Here is a 15,588-nt window from a genome sequence, read left to right as displayed (position 1 = left end):
TATGAAGCTATAAATTATGTTAAACAACTTTTGCTAAGCGATTTTAAGCGAAAACGGGTAAATAGACATAATCGGTAAAAATAATTAATGTTCAAAAGTATGTGTTAGAGTGGGAATTTGATATTGCCATAGAAGGGAAAAATGTTCAGCATGTCATAAAACATAAGAATAAGAGATGAAGTTTAATTTCCGAGCTTGGGGACAAAAGTGTAATTATGCAAAAGTTTGGGGGCAAAATTGTAATTTTCAAAAAGTTAGGTGGTGGATTATTTTAATAAATGTGAACATTAAATGAGTTAAATTTGCCATTATAGATCAAGATAGACGAGAAGACTACCTCAAACGGGGAAAAGAGAAGATAGTGGAGTAAATTGCAAAATTGCTATATTTTACACCGAGGTAAGTAAACATGTGAAATAATGCATTTTTTTGATATTATTTGATATGTGTTGAGATTTATTTGAATATAGAATAAATATTTGGCAAAGATTCAAAAAAAATGTGGCTAAGTGGGGAAAGGTGGTAAAGTGTTGAAAAACACGGTTTCCGGTTGAACACTCGGAATAGGCCGAATTACATTGAATAAAAAGGGGGTTGCTAAGTGCTGATTCCCCCGAGGGGTTGCTAAGTGCTGATTCCCCGAATCATTGGTGGTTGCTAAGTGCTGATTCCACCGTATTTTAAATATGAAGGGGGTTGCTAAGTGCTGATTCCCCCAAGGGGTTGCTAAGTGCTGATTCCCCGACTCATTGGTGGTTGCTAAGTGCTGATTCCACCGTATCTTAAATGTAAAGGGGGTTGCTAAGTGCTGATTCTCCCGAGGGGTTGCTAAGTGCTGATTCCCCGAATCATTGGTGGTTGCTAAGTGCTGAACCCATCGTATCTTAAATGTGAAAAGGGTTGCTAAGTGCTGATTCCTCGACTCATTGGTGGTTGCTAAGTGCTGAATCCACCGATAACGGTTAACATTCCGAGTGTTCAACGAGTAAATTGGGAAGGTGAATATTTATACATATGGTGGACAAGGTTATGGGAGGAATATTGGGTTTGATACTTAATCAACTCATGTATAAGATGGGAGGAAATATCAAAAGTACAAAAGAAACAATTTAAATACAAACCTGTTTAGAACAACAGCAGTTGGGCAACTTTGAAAAATCACCATAAATGGTGGAAAATGAATTGGAGGTTGAATAATACATGAAATTAAAGCTGAGTGAGTCTATTTTCATATGAAAGAAACAGAGGAAGCAAAAGAGTTGTATATTTAGGGATATTTGGATTTATTTGAGACAGGGCTGGATTGATTTCGGAATCCCCTGTTCCAACTTTGGAAAATCACCAAAAATTATAAAAAAAATAATTATGGCTTGAAATTTATATGCCTGGATTCCTTTTTGAGTCTATTTTTAATAGAAACAAACGTGAACATCTTTTGAAACTTGTACAGAGATTTATGTAAATTTTTGTAAGGGGAGGTCAGGACTGTCCGGCAGGGAAACAGGGGAAGATTTAAAGAATAAACTGTACTAATTGGCTCGATAAAAAATTCTGAAAATTTTATGATAGAAATATATATGGGTCTAGTTTCAGGGAAAATTTACAGAATTCAATTTGGAGCCCTGTAGCTCTGGATAAAAATAAATTAGTGGTCATGACGCAGAAAACCAGCTTGCTGGAAATTACACAAACAATGAAATTTATTTGTGAATAAATTTATATTTTACTTATTTGTCATATGTTTACTTACTAAGCTATATGCTTACTCGTTTTTATTTTTCCCTTGATTATAGTGATTTCCATCAACTCGGAATTGGAACGGAGTCAAACAATCATCTACACTATCATCCACGTTTGGGTATTTTGCTACTAGTATTCCGGAAATTATGGCATGTATAGACGACTAATGTAATGTGGAGTCACCATGTAAATATATGTTATGGTTCGATTTAAAATGTAGTGTTTATTAATGGTTAAACTGTGTATGTTTATACAACTGAACTTGGTTGGAATATTGAATTGTGTTTGAAAACTTGCAGGAGGTTTAAGCAAAAATAAGCAGAAATGCTGTCGAAATTTTTTTAAAAAAAAATTTAGTATTACCTCATACTCTGTTCCGATCAGGAATACGGGTAAGGGGTGTTACATGGGCGAGTCAGAAATGCAGAATAAGGGGCAGAAGGTGGAGGTGGAGATGGTGCACCCATGGCCTGAATGGATAGAATTGATGGAGAGATTAGTGCAGCAAAATTATTTTGATCATAAAAGAAGAGATGATGAGAAGATGGTGGAATACTTGGGATTTGATATGACTAATGTTGTTGAGGAAGTCAAGGATGATGCTGGAATTGATTTTAAGGACTACAAGACTGTGCAAACTGCTTGTATCAATGTTGGTCCCTCTTTAGCAGTCTTCTGCTTCTTTGGCTGAATTAATATGTTCAATTTATGAAAAAATTGTTTATGGAAGGACTTATTTTGAACCACTTGTTTTGATTAGTGTTAGTTTGCCTGGCTCTGAAATAGAAAGTTGATTTCAGGTCATTGTCGAGACAGGATATTCAAATTTTGGTTGGTTTTGGTTGCCCGAATGCTGACAAGAAGGTGGTTTTCTCTGTAAAACTCTTGAGGAAATGTGTCCACCTTGATGAAGGAGATGTAAGTATTGATTCTTTTACTCCTTTTTTGTTTACTAATATATAATATTGCTTTCTTTTTGGTGTTCTTCATATTTCAATTTTGAGGTTTTTTTATGCAGAAGATTGCCATTCTTTCTTTCTGTTTTCGATAGTGATAAATTGTTTTGTGAATCAAGTTTGTAGTTCCTGCAGTTTGAGGAATTCTTGCGAGAGAGGATACCTTCTGACGAACAAAGAGGATGAGGCGCGAACTATTGATGTTATGCATGTCCTAGTGGCCTATGGTTTTGATTACGTGAATGGTTCAATGTAAATGAATCTGTTCTGAAAAAAAAAGTCTGTAAAAACTGTCGCCCGTAAGTTGCTTTATGAGGTTGTAAAGTTGAGTGTTGTTCCTATAGATCCAAATTATTATGAATAGTGAACATTTGTAGAAGTCCAAGTCTCAATTTTTCATATGGACGATGCACCATTGTATACATTTGATCCATGGCCTGCATGTAGCAACTAGCTATACTTCAGCGGGTTCAAAATTCTAAAGATAACTTGTATAACCTTTTTGCGAATAATGACTGCAGGTTCGTCTGATTGAGGGAATAATTGATCAAGTTGAGGGAACAATTCATGTCTCTTGGGTGCAGCCACGAGTTTTGGGAATTCCACAGATCAATAGATTGCGTGACTGGTTGGATAATTGGACGGGAAAAGTACACAATATGCTTGGTTATCAATTGAGGCTGAAACACCTGATCTCGTTACATCATGAATTTTTTTCTCCAGTTCCTTTCTGCCATTGTAACAATTTTATTATTTGAAAAGGGCAAGAAAAAGGGAAAGTGAAATGATGAGCAATGAGGATAGAGATAAGCGTTTGTCATTTGCGGGTAGAGCTATCTTTGTATGATTCCTTTAGTAGGTATTGTTTGATCCTTAAATCTTTGTTCTGAAAGGAGCGGCTCATGTACTAAACTTTTAACTTTTTGGCATTTGTTGGATCTACAATGGCACTGGAATGCCTAAGGATATGGTTAACACTGCAAACACCAACCTTATCTTTCATTTTGTATTGGGATTTTTCATTAGATACAATCAGATATGATCCACTTTTGTGGATGAAAGTGCATTTTCATTTCAGATTAGATATTTTTCTATATGTTCTATATATTGTTCGGCTTCAATACATTACTAGACGAGCTGCTGCTACTTAGTTATTAAACTACAAATATGTTGATTAGTTTTTACCATTTACATGTGATGTGAATGAATCTTATAGGATTATTGTCAATCTTGAACAATTAAACCATTTGATTGATATATTTAATTTGATTTATTTATTTATAAATAAATTATTGCAATATATGAAAAAACAATTTAAAATATAAAAAATTATTAATATGTATATAATTTTATTAATATATGTAAAAACAACTTTTCCGAAAAATACTTTCAGGAACTACCAAATAACAGAAAATATTTTACACAGATTCATCAAAACACCAGAAAATATTTTCAGTAAATCATTTTCCAGAAATGTAAATCATTTTCCAAAAATCATTTTACCGGAAAATATTTTCCAGAAATGTAATTCTTCCGATTTCAATCATTTAATCTTCTTTCTAATAGAAGGCAATCATTATCTCTTGAAATTTTAAAAAACAACTCGATAAACCTAAAATCGCATTTTTAATTTGGTTAAATAGAGAATCCAAAATTTGGATTGATTGGGTTTATGAGAGAGACTTTTAGATTAGAGTTAACTTAAGCATCACAGTATCAATGTATTTCATTTGAATCGGTAAACATTTTGTTGCTCAAAATTAAATAGAATATTTGAATCAAAAGAAAATCTCTATGCTTTAAACCCTAATTTTTTGTTTTTAGTTTCCTTTGCAACTTAAAAGAGAAAATATTTTTTAACCACATTATTAAGTTCATTTAAATCAATATAAATGAATATTTAATTTTAATATTAATTTTTGAAAATTTTAAATGGTTAAATATAAAAGCCACATACGTGACGTCCTCTCATTGGTGTGATGCTTTTTTTTTAGCGACAGTATATTTTATGAACAACCATACCTGTAACAGCCCGATTTCGACTCTGATCGGACATAGTAGTTTCGGGACCACAAGTCCGAGTCAAAAAAATATTTTAATATTATTTTGTGTGTTTATTTTGTGTGCATTTGATTGTGTGAAATTTTCTTATTTTAATTTCGTCGTTTAAGCGTCCGATTTAATAAAAGGGCTTAATCGCGTAAAATGAAAATTTAGGGGTTAATTATAAAAGCACCTAATTGTTGATGTCTTTTAAAATGGGAGGATTTATGATGCAATAAGACCATAAAGTAGATAGTGGGTGGCATATGACATAATTGACCTTAATATATATGTTATATATATATTTATTATAATAAGGTTAATTTAGTCAATTGTTAAATTAAACATTATAATTAAAAATAAATGATGAAAAGATGAATGTTTTCATCTTTTCTTAGCCGAATGTTAAGCATGAAGAACCCAACAATGACTTTCTAAAATTCGGCACTTTCATAGCTTGATTGAGGTTAGTTTTGTTTCGTTTTTTTATTTATAATTTTTACGTTTTTGAGATCGTTGCTTTGTGTACTACAAGACCCATGCTTTAATTTTAGAATTTGATGGTGATTTTGAGATATGCCATTGATGAATGTTTGAGCTTTTCGATAGTTGATGATGAAATATGAAAGATGGGTGAAAGATTAAAATGTTTTGTCTTTGAATTTTTAGTGAAATTGAGTAAATAGGGCTAAATTGTGAAATTTAAATTTTTGGGGACTAAAATGTGAAATAAATGAAATGTGTGGACTTGTATGAGAACCATGAATATTCGGCCCTTGTGTGGTATGGGCAAATTTTGTGTAAATTGTGTTTTATGCAATAGGGAGTAAATTGCAAAAAGTGTAAATATTAGGGGCAAAATAGTAATTTTCCAAATTATGTGTTTTTGGACTAAATTGAATGTGTTAATAAATAAATTATCTCATTTTGAATATATTTAGATAGAGAACCAAAGAAATCGGAGTTAGATCGGGGAAAAACCAAATTAGTCGAATAATCGTCCGACTTCGATTTTCCATCGTCCGAGGTAAGTCTATTAGCAATTTAATGTTATGAAATCAGCATATATTTATATATATATATATATGTATATGTATATCTATTGTATATTTGATGAGCTATAATTAAAAATATATGAAATTGAAATTAGTTAAGTATGAATGTTATATATATGCATAAATGAAGTTCGGATATGTATATATGAATATGTATAAGATCTTGAGTTTAATTAAAGGTATGGATGATATATTTATATATATAAGGTTTGAATATATATGTATATACATGTATAAGTTTTTGAATGGAATTAAAAGTATGAATTCTATATTTTCATGCATATGTGTGAGGTTCGAATATATAGTTATGTGTATATATATAAGTTTTTGAAATTAATGTAAAGTATGAACTTTACATATGCATGTGTGTGGTTCGAATAGATATAAATACATATACAAATACTTGAGTTGGATTAAAAGTATAATTTGTAAATGCTTGTATGCTTCGAACATGGATTACAAATTTTCTGGGGATAAAGTTGAGGTTGTGAATTATACATAAATGTTATGAACATGTGTTGCTATTAAGAAATGTACGAGGAATCATCTTTGTACCTGTGAAATTGAAATTTTCAGGCTAAGCGCCTAGCAGGCTTAATGCCGGTGAATTTTTCGGACTTTACGTCTAGCAGGCTAAGTGCCGGTGATCTGAAACAGGCTATAAGTCTAGCAAGCTAAGTGCCGGTGATCTAAAACAGGCTATAAGTCTAGCAGGCTAAGTGCCGGTGATCTGAATCAGGCTATAAGCTTAGCAGGTTAAGTGCCGGTGAATATGTTAAATTAAGTGATTATATGCATTTGATATATATAAATATGTAAATTATTTTGGGTTATATAATGGATAAGTATATGAACATTTATTTATATGTATTTGATGAGCATATAAATGTTTGAATCTATGTGTTTAGTGAATAGGCACATATATATTGGTTGTTATGAAGATTGTTGAATATACATGTAGGCATTCGGCACATGTGGATTAGAAGTATAACTGTGCATTTGATTCATGAAGTTGATAAGTAAAAATATAAGCTTTTGACATATGTATTGAAAAGATCATAGAAATGCATTCGATGAAATCCAAATGATAAGTATATTAGAAATTAGTATATGCAATTAATGATTATGTCTGTAACTTGATTATAAGCATATAATGTTCATACATATGTTCGTTTATATGTATTTTTAATTTGCTATAAACTTACTAAGCTATAAAAGCTTACTTTGATTGTTTTTGTCCATTTGTTTTATAGATTTTGGAGTCGCGTTACGAGCTCGGGGATCATCAGCATAGTCTATCACACTATCGACTTCTTTTGGTATTTTGTTAAGTTGATCTCGATTTTATGGCATGTATAGACTTGAGTTTGTTTTTGGTTAGTTTTGGATCATAAAATATAAATAGCCATGCGAAAATGGTTTAATTTCCATGTTTGTGATCAGTTTGGTTTAAAAAAAAATGTTTTGTTCATGATCATTTTGTTTAAATTGGGTTTTATGTGTTTTCGAATGTGTGCTTTGTTTAGTAATGCCTCGTAACTCTAATCCGAGCGACGGACGCGGGTCGGGGTGTTACAATACCATACCCCTCCCCTAACATTTTCTCTACTTGTCTCACACATATATATTAATTTCGTAACTAATTTAATTTATTAATGATAAATTAATTTTCATCAATAATCAATTTTAATGTCAAAACAAAAAGATTTTGATTTACTGAAAAGTTGAGTTTATATTGAACGATCAATATTATTTGCATTTTTATTATTTTATTAATAATTATTATTTAAAATTTTTTACTTAAATATTTTATCTTATTTTATTTCACTAATGTACCATTCAATTAGTTGATTTGAAAGTTATTTTGCGTGACAAATTTTTTTTTATACAAGAGTAAATCAGATATAACTCACTTTCTTAAGTGAAAGATAGTATGCGCAAATTGTTGTAACATTAATATTATCATCTAAGTTGTCAATTGAGTCTTAACTTGATTCATATAAGTATTGTTGTGAGTTCGAGTTGTTTAAGCGTATTATACTCTTGTTTATAGGTTGGGAAATGATTATAAATAAATTTTTTTTATAAAATATTTTTAAATTAATAATTTAAAAGAAGTAATGTTAAATGTGATTGTTACAATAAACCAACTTTTATATTATTATTATTTAATAGTCACAATAATCAATCTTAAATCATTAAAATTATAAAATGAACATTTGAGCCAATAACCGTATACTACAAAACTAGACAGTAATGGTTATCTTGGATGAATAACAATGAATCGCACCCAAACATTAGATGATTATAAATTATAAATCAATTCTTCTTTTATATGATATTGATTAGTTTTTGGTGAATAATTGGGATGAAATTACGGCTGAAATTTTCTGGTGTGGAGGAGCAACAGCCAGCCAAGCATGGATGCGATTCATGGTATCTTGGAGCTTTAATCTGAGTAGAAAAACCAGGCGATGGAATGAGGGCTTTAAAGGCGAAACACCAGCAATCCCATATTGCAAGAACATGCAGAGAAGCAGAACAAAACCCAGATCAACATCAGCCTTTATTGATCCAATCAACTGAGAAAATAAGGAAAAGATAGTAAATATATCGATGAAAACAACGGAGAAAGTTGAGAGAGAAAAAGTGAGCAAGAGGGTGATTAAGATGAGGCAGGAAGCCAGGAGAAGCACGCAAGCAATGTAGGAGCCATAGAGAGATGCCAGAAAGATCAACTCTAGGTTAGGAAACATCTAACTTTGGGAGAAATTAATTAAGCAAAGCAATGGTGATTGGTATGATAAAAAAAATGATTGATCGATGAGTGAAGAAGAAAAAGAACTCAATTTGAAGAAGAGAATGAAGTGAGTTGCACTCATTCTCCAGATCAAATATTATAATTTATCTTGGTACCCTCTTGTTGTATAAATCTTTTAGGCATATATATATATACGTACCAGCAACATAAGGAAGGAAAGAATCAAACCAACAGGAGTTTTACTGAACATATATATATGTATATCAGTAGAATTTCAGCAAAATTTCTTTCTATATTTATAGTATATGCTAAGTTCATTCATGCAATGCAATCTTGCTTAGCTAATTAAGTTTTATGATAATTAAAAAGAGAGAAACGCCCATGATTACTCATTGTTCAGGATTCTTAGTTATTACAGTCTCATTAGCATAACCTTAAACATGAGTTCAGAAAATTATCAAAAAAGAAGAGTTGATAATAAAAAGGATCGTCGACAGCAGGATTCGAACCTGCGCAGGCATAGCCCAACAGATTTCGAGTCTGTCTCCTTAACCACTCGGACATATCGACGGTCGCCTGATAGCGAGTTAATTCCAAAATATTTATAGAATGTCATTCTTTGGCCTTGAAAAGTTAAAAAACATCCCATCACATTTACGAGCCATTTACGTGACTTTTTGTTTTAAGATGAAGGATAAATAAAACAGACTTAAATCTGGTATTTAAATATCACTTGTATTGACAGTTTTTGTTTTATTTGATGGAAAACACAAGATAACAATAATAATAAACATTACGATTCTCATCGACCAAACACCTTGATATATCTTTTATCTTGAGTGGTATTGAACATAATACTCCTCTTTCTACATCAAGCATACCAAAAGGGCCGTTAAAAGAAAATTTACTGTCAGGATTCCTAAATGTCTTTTAGTGGAGGGCTAACCAATACTGTAATTATAGAAAAAACATATTCTATCCAAATAGATTTGAAGATGTCATTTTATCTTGTAACAATAACCAATAATTGAACAAACCAATCATAGTAGCTAAACTAACGAAGATTTACACGCAACTTCTCATAGGGTAGCCACTGTAGTTTAATGTAGTGAATCTGCAATTCTGTTCTAAACCAGTACTCTGCAGTTAAAAGTGCAATTTAGTCACGCAATCCACTTTCACATCGCATTTACAGCTGAATTCAAAGCTGCATTACAAATTAATTATAAAATACATGCAAGAAACATTGTACTAAAAAGACAGATATGGAGGTAACAAAATGTGATTGACCAAAATTTGCTTTCAATTTTACTCCCCCAAAAGAATAGCTATTAGCTAAAACGAGAATGAGAGTCAAAGTAATAACATTACAGTCAGCATTACACAAGGATGCTTTCCATTTGACCATCCTTCCCAACTAGTCTCACGAAATGCTCTCAACGGGCAATGCAGAAACGGGAAAACGAGATACCGTATGAAGGTTTTGTTTACACTTGTCTGCAGATTACTCTGTTTTACTGCAACAAGGTATTGGTAATGCTCTTCCACTTGATTTAGGTATCAGTTGAGTTTCGAGTCTCCTTCGATGGCAGTTAAATACAATTCTTGGCCATCTTTCCTACAATAATGAACATGAAAAATCTCAATGCACTTGTGCAATGTCTTGTTAGATGAATCAGCCCCGGAGGCCAAAACATGGAAAAAGAAAATATGAAAGAGGTAATACAGCTAAAAGAGCTTGGTTTTTCATTATGTTGTTTGTTTTCCTGTATATTCTTTCTTCTCACTTCAATGATGAATATACTGGAATTCAAGTTAATATAAAATTACTTTTATTTCCATGTAGATTTTTAGCATGTCATAGGCAAAACAAAAAAGAAAAAAAAAATTGGCATTTACTTTGATTACTTGAAAAGGAAATTGACACTCACCTTGATGATCAAAATTAACTCCTTTGACATATTGAGTTTCATGCGAGTGGAGCAATGATGTCCAAATTATTCTTCATTGACCATTTTTTGGGATAGAAAGAATTAGGTGATTCAACATTTAGCTCCCAAACCATGACTCTTGAGCAGTCGTGTGGTAAGCCTTCCATCTGGCTTTCATCTTGCACAACTCGTTCAATAAATGAGCTTGCCTGCAAATTCAAATAAATAATCTTAACATATTGAAGTGAAATCCATCACCAGTATGTAGCATTTCAATATAGGTTAAAGTGCTAAATACTTTCTCAAGGGGTAAATTTTCCACACCAGGTTTGGGAGAATTCCATTCACATTTTTTGCCCACTTTTTGTTTCCATCTTTTCAGTGCTCAAATATAAATATATATAATCTTATCTGAATTGCCAACATCCTTTTCTCTTTTATCCAGAAACAACAACAGCTGTGATCACTGTAGTAAGGTGAAACAATAAGACACTTAAAGACAATCAAAGAAGAGCCAATAAATACTAACATGGAAACCATCTTCGACCGTGTCAAGCTGTCTTATCGGTTCAAGAGTAGGTCGGTGCCATGGCTTTGGATCCCATAGTATGGTACTGTTGAAGGCAAACCCTGACATTTCAGCATGGAATCTTTGGAATCGCTTACTTAATCCATTTAGGTGCCATCCAATGACTTGAGTTCCATTACAAACAGGGCCTTCCAATACAGCTCTACTTTTGTCCGATGTTTGTTTGGCCACAGGCCAAGTCCCAAATTGCCTATAAATATAAATGCCATAAAAAAGCTGCAGCACTAGGCACATATAAAAGGGAGAAGGTATATTGTGGCTATAACAAATAAAAGGATAAGCAAGGTGCTTCATTCAGAGAATAAGAAACAGACAGAATATAAAAGCATAAAGGAGATACCTAATATGCCTCATTTGCTCAAAGAGATCAATTGAGTAGATGTTATGTTCATCGGCAAAGTAGACAATTCCATCAAGATGATGAGTTTCGATGTGAGATAGTGCCACATTTCTTTGGTGAACACTTCTGTCTTTTATATCAGTCAGATTTTTCTTGCAGACAAGATGCCTATACATAACACCGCTCCTTCTTAGGATGTCAGCTGTTTCATCAGATTGTAAGGTCATCTCTACAACAATCCACAATAGTGGAGGTTGGACCAACTTTAATGTGTACGCCAAACGATTTAGATAATAGGCCTGAAACGATCGAGCATATGTTGGAGTCACAATTATCAAAAGCTTGCGAGATTCCAGATCTATATCTTGAGGGACCGATTGATTAGTCGAGGCATCATCTAAATTCCCTTCTGTCATTTCCTGTCTCTGCACCAATCCCTCTAATGTGAAATTATTTTCAACCCCAGGGTTGTTCATTGTTGATGCTACATTCCTTTGTGAATTGTTGAGTGATTGAAAATTCCCAGCAGTTGATACTACCTCAAAAGAAAATGCCTGATGCTTTGAAACCGGATTCATATATGAAAAGTCCATGGAAATGAATGGTGTAAATCCAATAAGAAAACCAATTATGAAACAAATGAAGAATTGAAAAACAACCCTCCTCCAAACTTGTCCTTTCTGTTTAGCCCTGTCAAGAGGTCTAAAGGATCTTGGTGAGAAAACTCCGAAAACTAAAGCTTGAGAGTTCGATAAACCAAAAAGAGAAGATAGCAATCCACCAGTGGCTGGGGAACTCTGGCTACATGATGAAGACTTGGACAAAGGAGAAGGAACTGAACGCTCAGCCTCTCCGGTAATTAAAGTCCCTTGTCGAGGCACCGGAGACAGTGTTCTTCTAATGGATGCCATCACTACTAATCTGATTTACTCCTTAACCAATTACTAAAAAGAACCACCACAAGGCAGCAACCAAATTCATGCATATGTACTCCTTACTGCATTGCACATTCATTTCTATATCTCTTTTTGCAACAATCTAGTGCTCATAATAACCAATAAATTATCAAATCAATCCTACCAGAAACATTCAGCTATATGAATCCACTTTCACAAAATATAATTTTCCCTTTCACCTTACTGATGCCTGTAAATACACCAAATCCAAACCAAAGTTGTTTAAGCAACTAAAGTAATTTCAAATCAAACAGGATGAATACAAAAATCCCATTTCTCAAAAACAAGAAAAAGGGCACCAGATTTGATTGAATAATCCAACCTTGATGAAATCAGCAGCCGAATTACCTTCCGGTGGAAAATGGGTATTTGATTTTCCTTTCCAAAAGTCGCAGAGGAGAGAGAAGCAGCATCATATTTGAGCTTTGAGCTTTTTGTTCAACCGAAGAAAACGGAAAGCTTCAACATTTTTCAGATCTTCATTTGCCTTATGTAAAGGTCAAAATGGAGAGTAAAAGAATAGAGCTTAAAATAAATAAATATAGATGTTCAAGGAATCTTTATAATGGCCTTGCTGTGCTTGAAAGCTTGCAGAAAAAAGAGAGACTTTAAAACAGTTCAGAGAAGACGGTCCCACGCTCTCTGTCACAAACATTCAGATTCAGACACAAAGACAAAACAATAAACGAGATTTTTTTTATTTTTTTTCAATATGGATACTTTTTTAAGCTAAAGATTCATGTGATGAATGAAACCTTTAACGGGGTCATCTATTTTTTAAAAATGTATTATTATTTAGTAATTAGTAGGTGCAGAAAGGCACCCAGAGTTGACTTAAGACAATGAATTTCCAACCCAAAATTTGCTGTTCATTCATCACCATCAGATAATTTAACGGGAAAAAAGAATCAGAATTAATTGCAGAAATTAACTAGATTCCATTAAAAAATACCAATTTAATTAAGATAAGTTTAAAAGAAAAGAAAAGCAAGTTACATCGGAAAAATAAAAAAAACAAATCTTGGGCTGCTCCATTTGTCAGGATCCCGTAATCAAAAGTGACCATTTTCCTATCTTAAATCTTTCATTATGGCACTACACGATCTGTACCATCACCATTTGCTTCGAACTGTCGTCATCCATCTTCAAAAACATTCGACCAACTTACGGTGATCTTCCACTTGTTCAAAATCAACTTAGATACCCCAAGGCATGGTTCTACAATTTCTGTTGCTTTTTTGTTTATTATGTTTCTCCTAAGATTTCCATTGAATGTGAAATGAAAAACTCTGGAGATAAAAGGAATGGAGCTTCGTTGTTTTCTTTTTTCAACTTTCGTCGAATCAAACAAAATAACTCTTGGTTTCCCCCTTCTTTACCTGAAACAATGTTACAATTACATTTGTTTTGGGCGTTCCTTTGGGTATTAAAAGTTTTGGGCCTTTTCCTATTTTACTATTATAAAAAAATAGTAGGTGGACAGAAAAGGATGCTTCCCTCTTACCTGTCAATTAGACCTGTCCATGGGTCGGGCGGCCTGGCCCGGCCCGACGGCCCGTCCAAAATATGGGAGGGTTTGGGTAAAAATATAGGCCCGAAATATGGGCTTGGGCAAAATTTTAGGCCCGTTTAAAAAATATGCCGGGCATCGGGCAAGATTTTTTTTGCCCGGGCCAGGCCCGGCCTGGCCCGAAAAATATTAAATATATATATATTTTATTTTTAAAATATAATAGTTTTTTATTTTAAGTTTATTTACTTTCATTTCCTTGACTAGTGTTACAAAATAATAATAATAAAACATCAAGATTGTTTTACTAATCAAATGTTAGATTTTGTTACAACAATTAATACAATTAATAATTTGATAAATTTACTAATCAAATGTTAGATTTTATTACAACAATTAATACAATTAACAATTAATAATTTGATAAATTTACTAATCAAATGTTAGATTTTATTACAACAATTAATACAATTAACAATTAATAATTTGATAATTTTACTAACAATTAATTTTAATAACAATTAGTTTTAATTTTATTAAAAAAATAATTTTAATTTTAATTTTAATTAAAAACGGGCCGGGCCGGGCCGGGCTCGAGCCCCATATTTTTTTATTCGGGCCGGGCCTGGGCCTAGTAAATGGGCTGAAAATTTTGTGGGCCCGGCCCGAACCCGGCCCGGCCCGGCCCATGGACAGGTCTACTGTCAATGCTGTTTACCATCACTCCCATACCTTTTCTTTCTTAATTTCATCATATTATGCTTTGCCTTTATTATCCCACACGTGCGAGCCAACATACCGTAAACATGGCAAGCGAACAGAACGTTTGAAGCTGAATGGAACTGTAAAACTTGTGGAGGCTGCAAAACTTGTGGTCCACCCCTCCACCGACCTCCTCATCCTTCAAGATTACATCGCCTGCTCAATGGAACTGTAAGCGAGGTAGACCCATTGTTTAGATAAGTTCAAGGTATGGAGTTGATTTTAAAGAACTCTGAAATGTCCAAAAACTATATCTTTATTTATGTTTGCCAATAAGGCTTGAAAGCAAAGGTATTCAAGCTCCCATTGTTGCATGGGAAACCTAAGACATCACCTAAAGATGGGGCAGTGCGCCAGTGCCAAATATATCTTTCATGTGTGTATAGACACATTGCTGTGATGGTTGCAGGTTGCGTATATACATGTTTGCCATCTTGGAATGCATGCTTTAGTATTTAAGATAGTTATCAGTTTTCAGCTCCACTACAGTTTTGATGGTTTTATATAGGGCATAAAATGACTCCATTAGTGGTGAAAGAAGCAAATAATTGGTTCGACCGGTTCCTCGTCGAGTTACGATTTCTGTAATTGTTTTGTTGTACTTTGAATGATGTAATGGAACTCTGATTGAGCACGTGGTATTGAACTTTATTCCAATGGTCATTTTATTAGTTTTCCTTTTTTTTTTTTTTTCTTTTTGGGCCATACTGCCATAGTCGTTACTCGTTTTATTAGTTTAGAATCACGTTTATGTGCCACAAAAGTATACATTTAAAATTTTTAAAAAATCAATAGTAAAATAGACAAACTAACCCTACTTTGACAACAAGAGTAAATTACAACAGCCTTGCAGTTCAAAATGCCAACAGAAAATTTATGCCTAAAAGCCTTAAAAGTTGGAAAGGAATCCACATTTACATTATATCACAATAAATTTTTATTTTA

General features: G+C 33.0%; 1 protein-coding gene, 1 long non-coding RNA gene and 1 other non-coding gene across 6 annotated transcripts; 1 reads left to right on the top strand and 2 right to left on the bottom strand.

Moving 5' to 3' along the window:
* The first annotated feature begins 337 nt into the window (after nucleotides 1-337).
* LOC107944545 (uncharacterized) lies at nucleotides 338-3,773 on the top strand. Of its 2 annotated transcripts, XR_001696234.2 has the most exons (5): nucleotides 338-399; nucleotides 1,794-2,392; nucleotides 2,541-2,658; nucleotides 2,816-2,995; nucleotides 3,218-3,773. It is a non-coding gene; the product is annotated as an uncharacterized lncRNA (long non-coding RNA). The 2 variants fall into 2 exon arrangements; XR_001696233.2 differs by having other exon boundaries at nucleotides 2,816-3,773.
* A 5,270-nt stretch (nucleotides 3,774-9,043) lies between these two features.
* TRNAS-CGA (transfer RNA serine (anticodon CGA)) lies at nucleotides 9,044-9,125 on the bottom strand. The gene has a single exon. It is a non-coding gene; the product is annotated as a tRNA-Ser (tRNA).
* A 715-nt stretch (nucleotides 9,126-9,840) lies between these two features.
* On the bottom strand, nucleotides 9,841-13,134 carry LOC107906947 (probable beta-1,4-xylosyltransferase IRX9H). Of its 3 annotated transcripts, none has more exons than XM_016834105.2 (5): nucleotides 12,720-13,134; nucleotides 11,416-12,561; nucleotides 11,016-11,265; nucleotides 10,487-10,695; nucleotides 9,841-10,173 (listed from the first exon to the last, which is right to left on the bottom strand). In XM_016834105.2, exons 2-4 carry the CDS (start codon nucleotides 12,324-12,326, stop codon nucleotides 10,525-10,527), a joined length of 1,332 nt encoding a protein of 443 aa, XP_016689594.1. In that variant the 5' UTR covers nucleotides 12,327-12,561; nucleotides 12,720-13,134; the 3' UTR covers nucleotides 9,841-10,173; nucleotides 10,487-10,524. The 3 variants fall into 3 exon arrangements, with proteins under 3 accessions (XP_016689594.1, XP_016689593.1, XP_016689592.1); XM_016834104.2 differs by having other exon boundaries at nucleotides 12,694-13,097; XM_016834103.2 differs by having other exon boundaries at nucleotides 11,416-13,097.
* Between the last annotated feature and the right edge of the window lie 2,454 nt (nucleotides 13,135-15,588).

This window comes from Gossypium hirsutum, chromosome D05 (genome assembly GCF_007990345.1).
Source record: "Gossypium hirsutum isolate 1008001.06 chromosome D05, Gossypium_hirsutum_v2.1, whole genome shotgun sequence".
Classification (NCBI taxonomy): domain Eukaryota; kingdom Viridiplantae; phylum Streptophyta; class Magnoliopsida; order Malvales; family Malvaceae; genus Gossypium; species Gossypium hirsutum.
The sequence above is the reverse complement of the archived record's forward strand: the minus strand, read 5'-3'. Positions and strand labels throughout refer to the sequence as shown.

What these genes read in the sequence shown, in the direction of transcription:
- LOC107906947 (XM_016834105.2), bottom strand. Translation starts at nt 12,326, where the DNA reads ATGGCATCCATTAGAAGAACACTGTCTCCGGTGCCTCGACAAGGGACT. An exon ending in GAGCAAATGAGGCATATTAG is followed by an intron (nt 11,266 to 11,415) that starts GTATCTCCTTTA and finishes TTATATTTATAG; the next exon opens with GCAATTTGGGACTTGGCCTG. An exon ending in CGGTCGAAGATGGTTTCCAT is followed by an intron (nt 10,696 to 11,015) that starts GTTAGTATTTAT and finishes TTGAATTTGCAG; the next exon opens with GCAAGCTCATTTATTGAACG.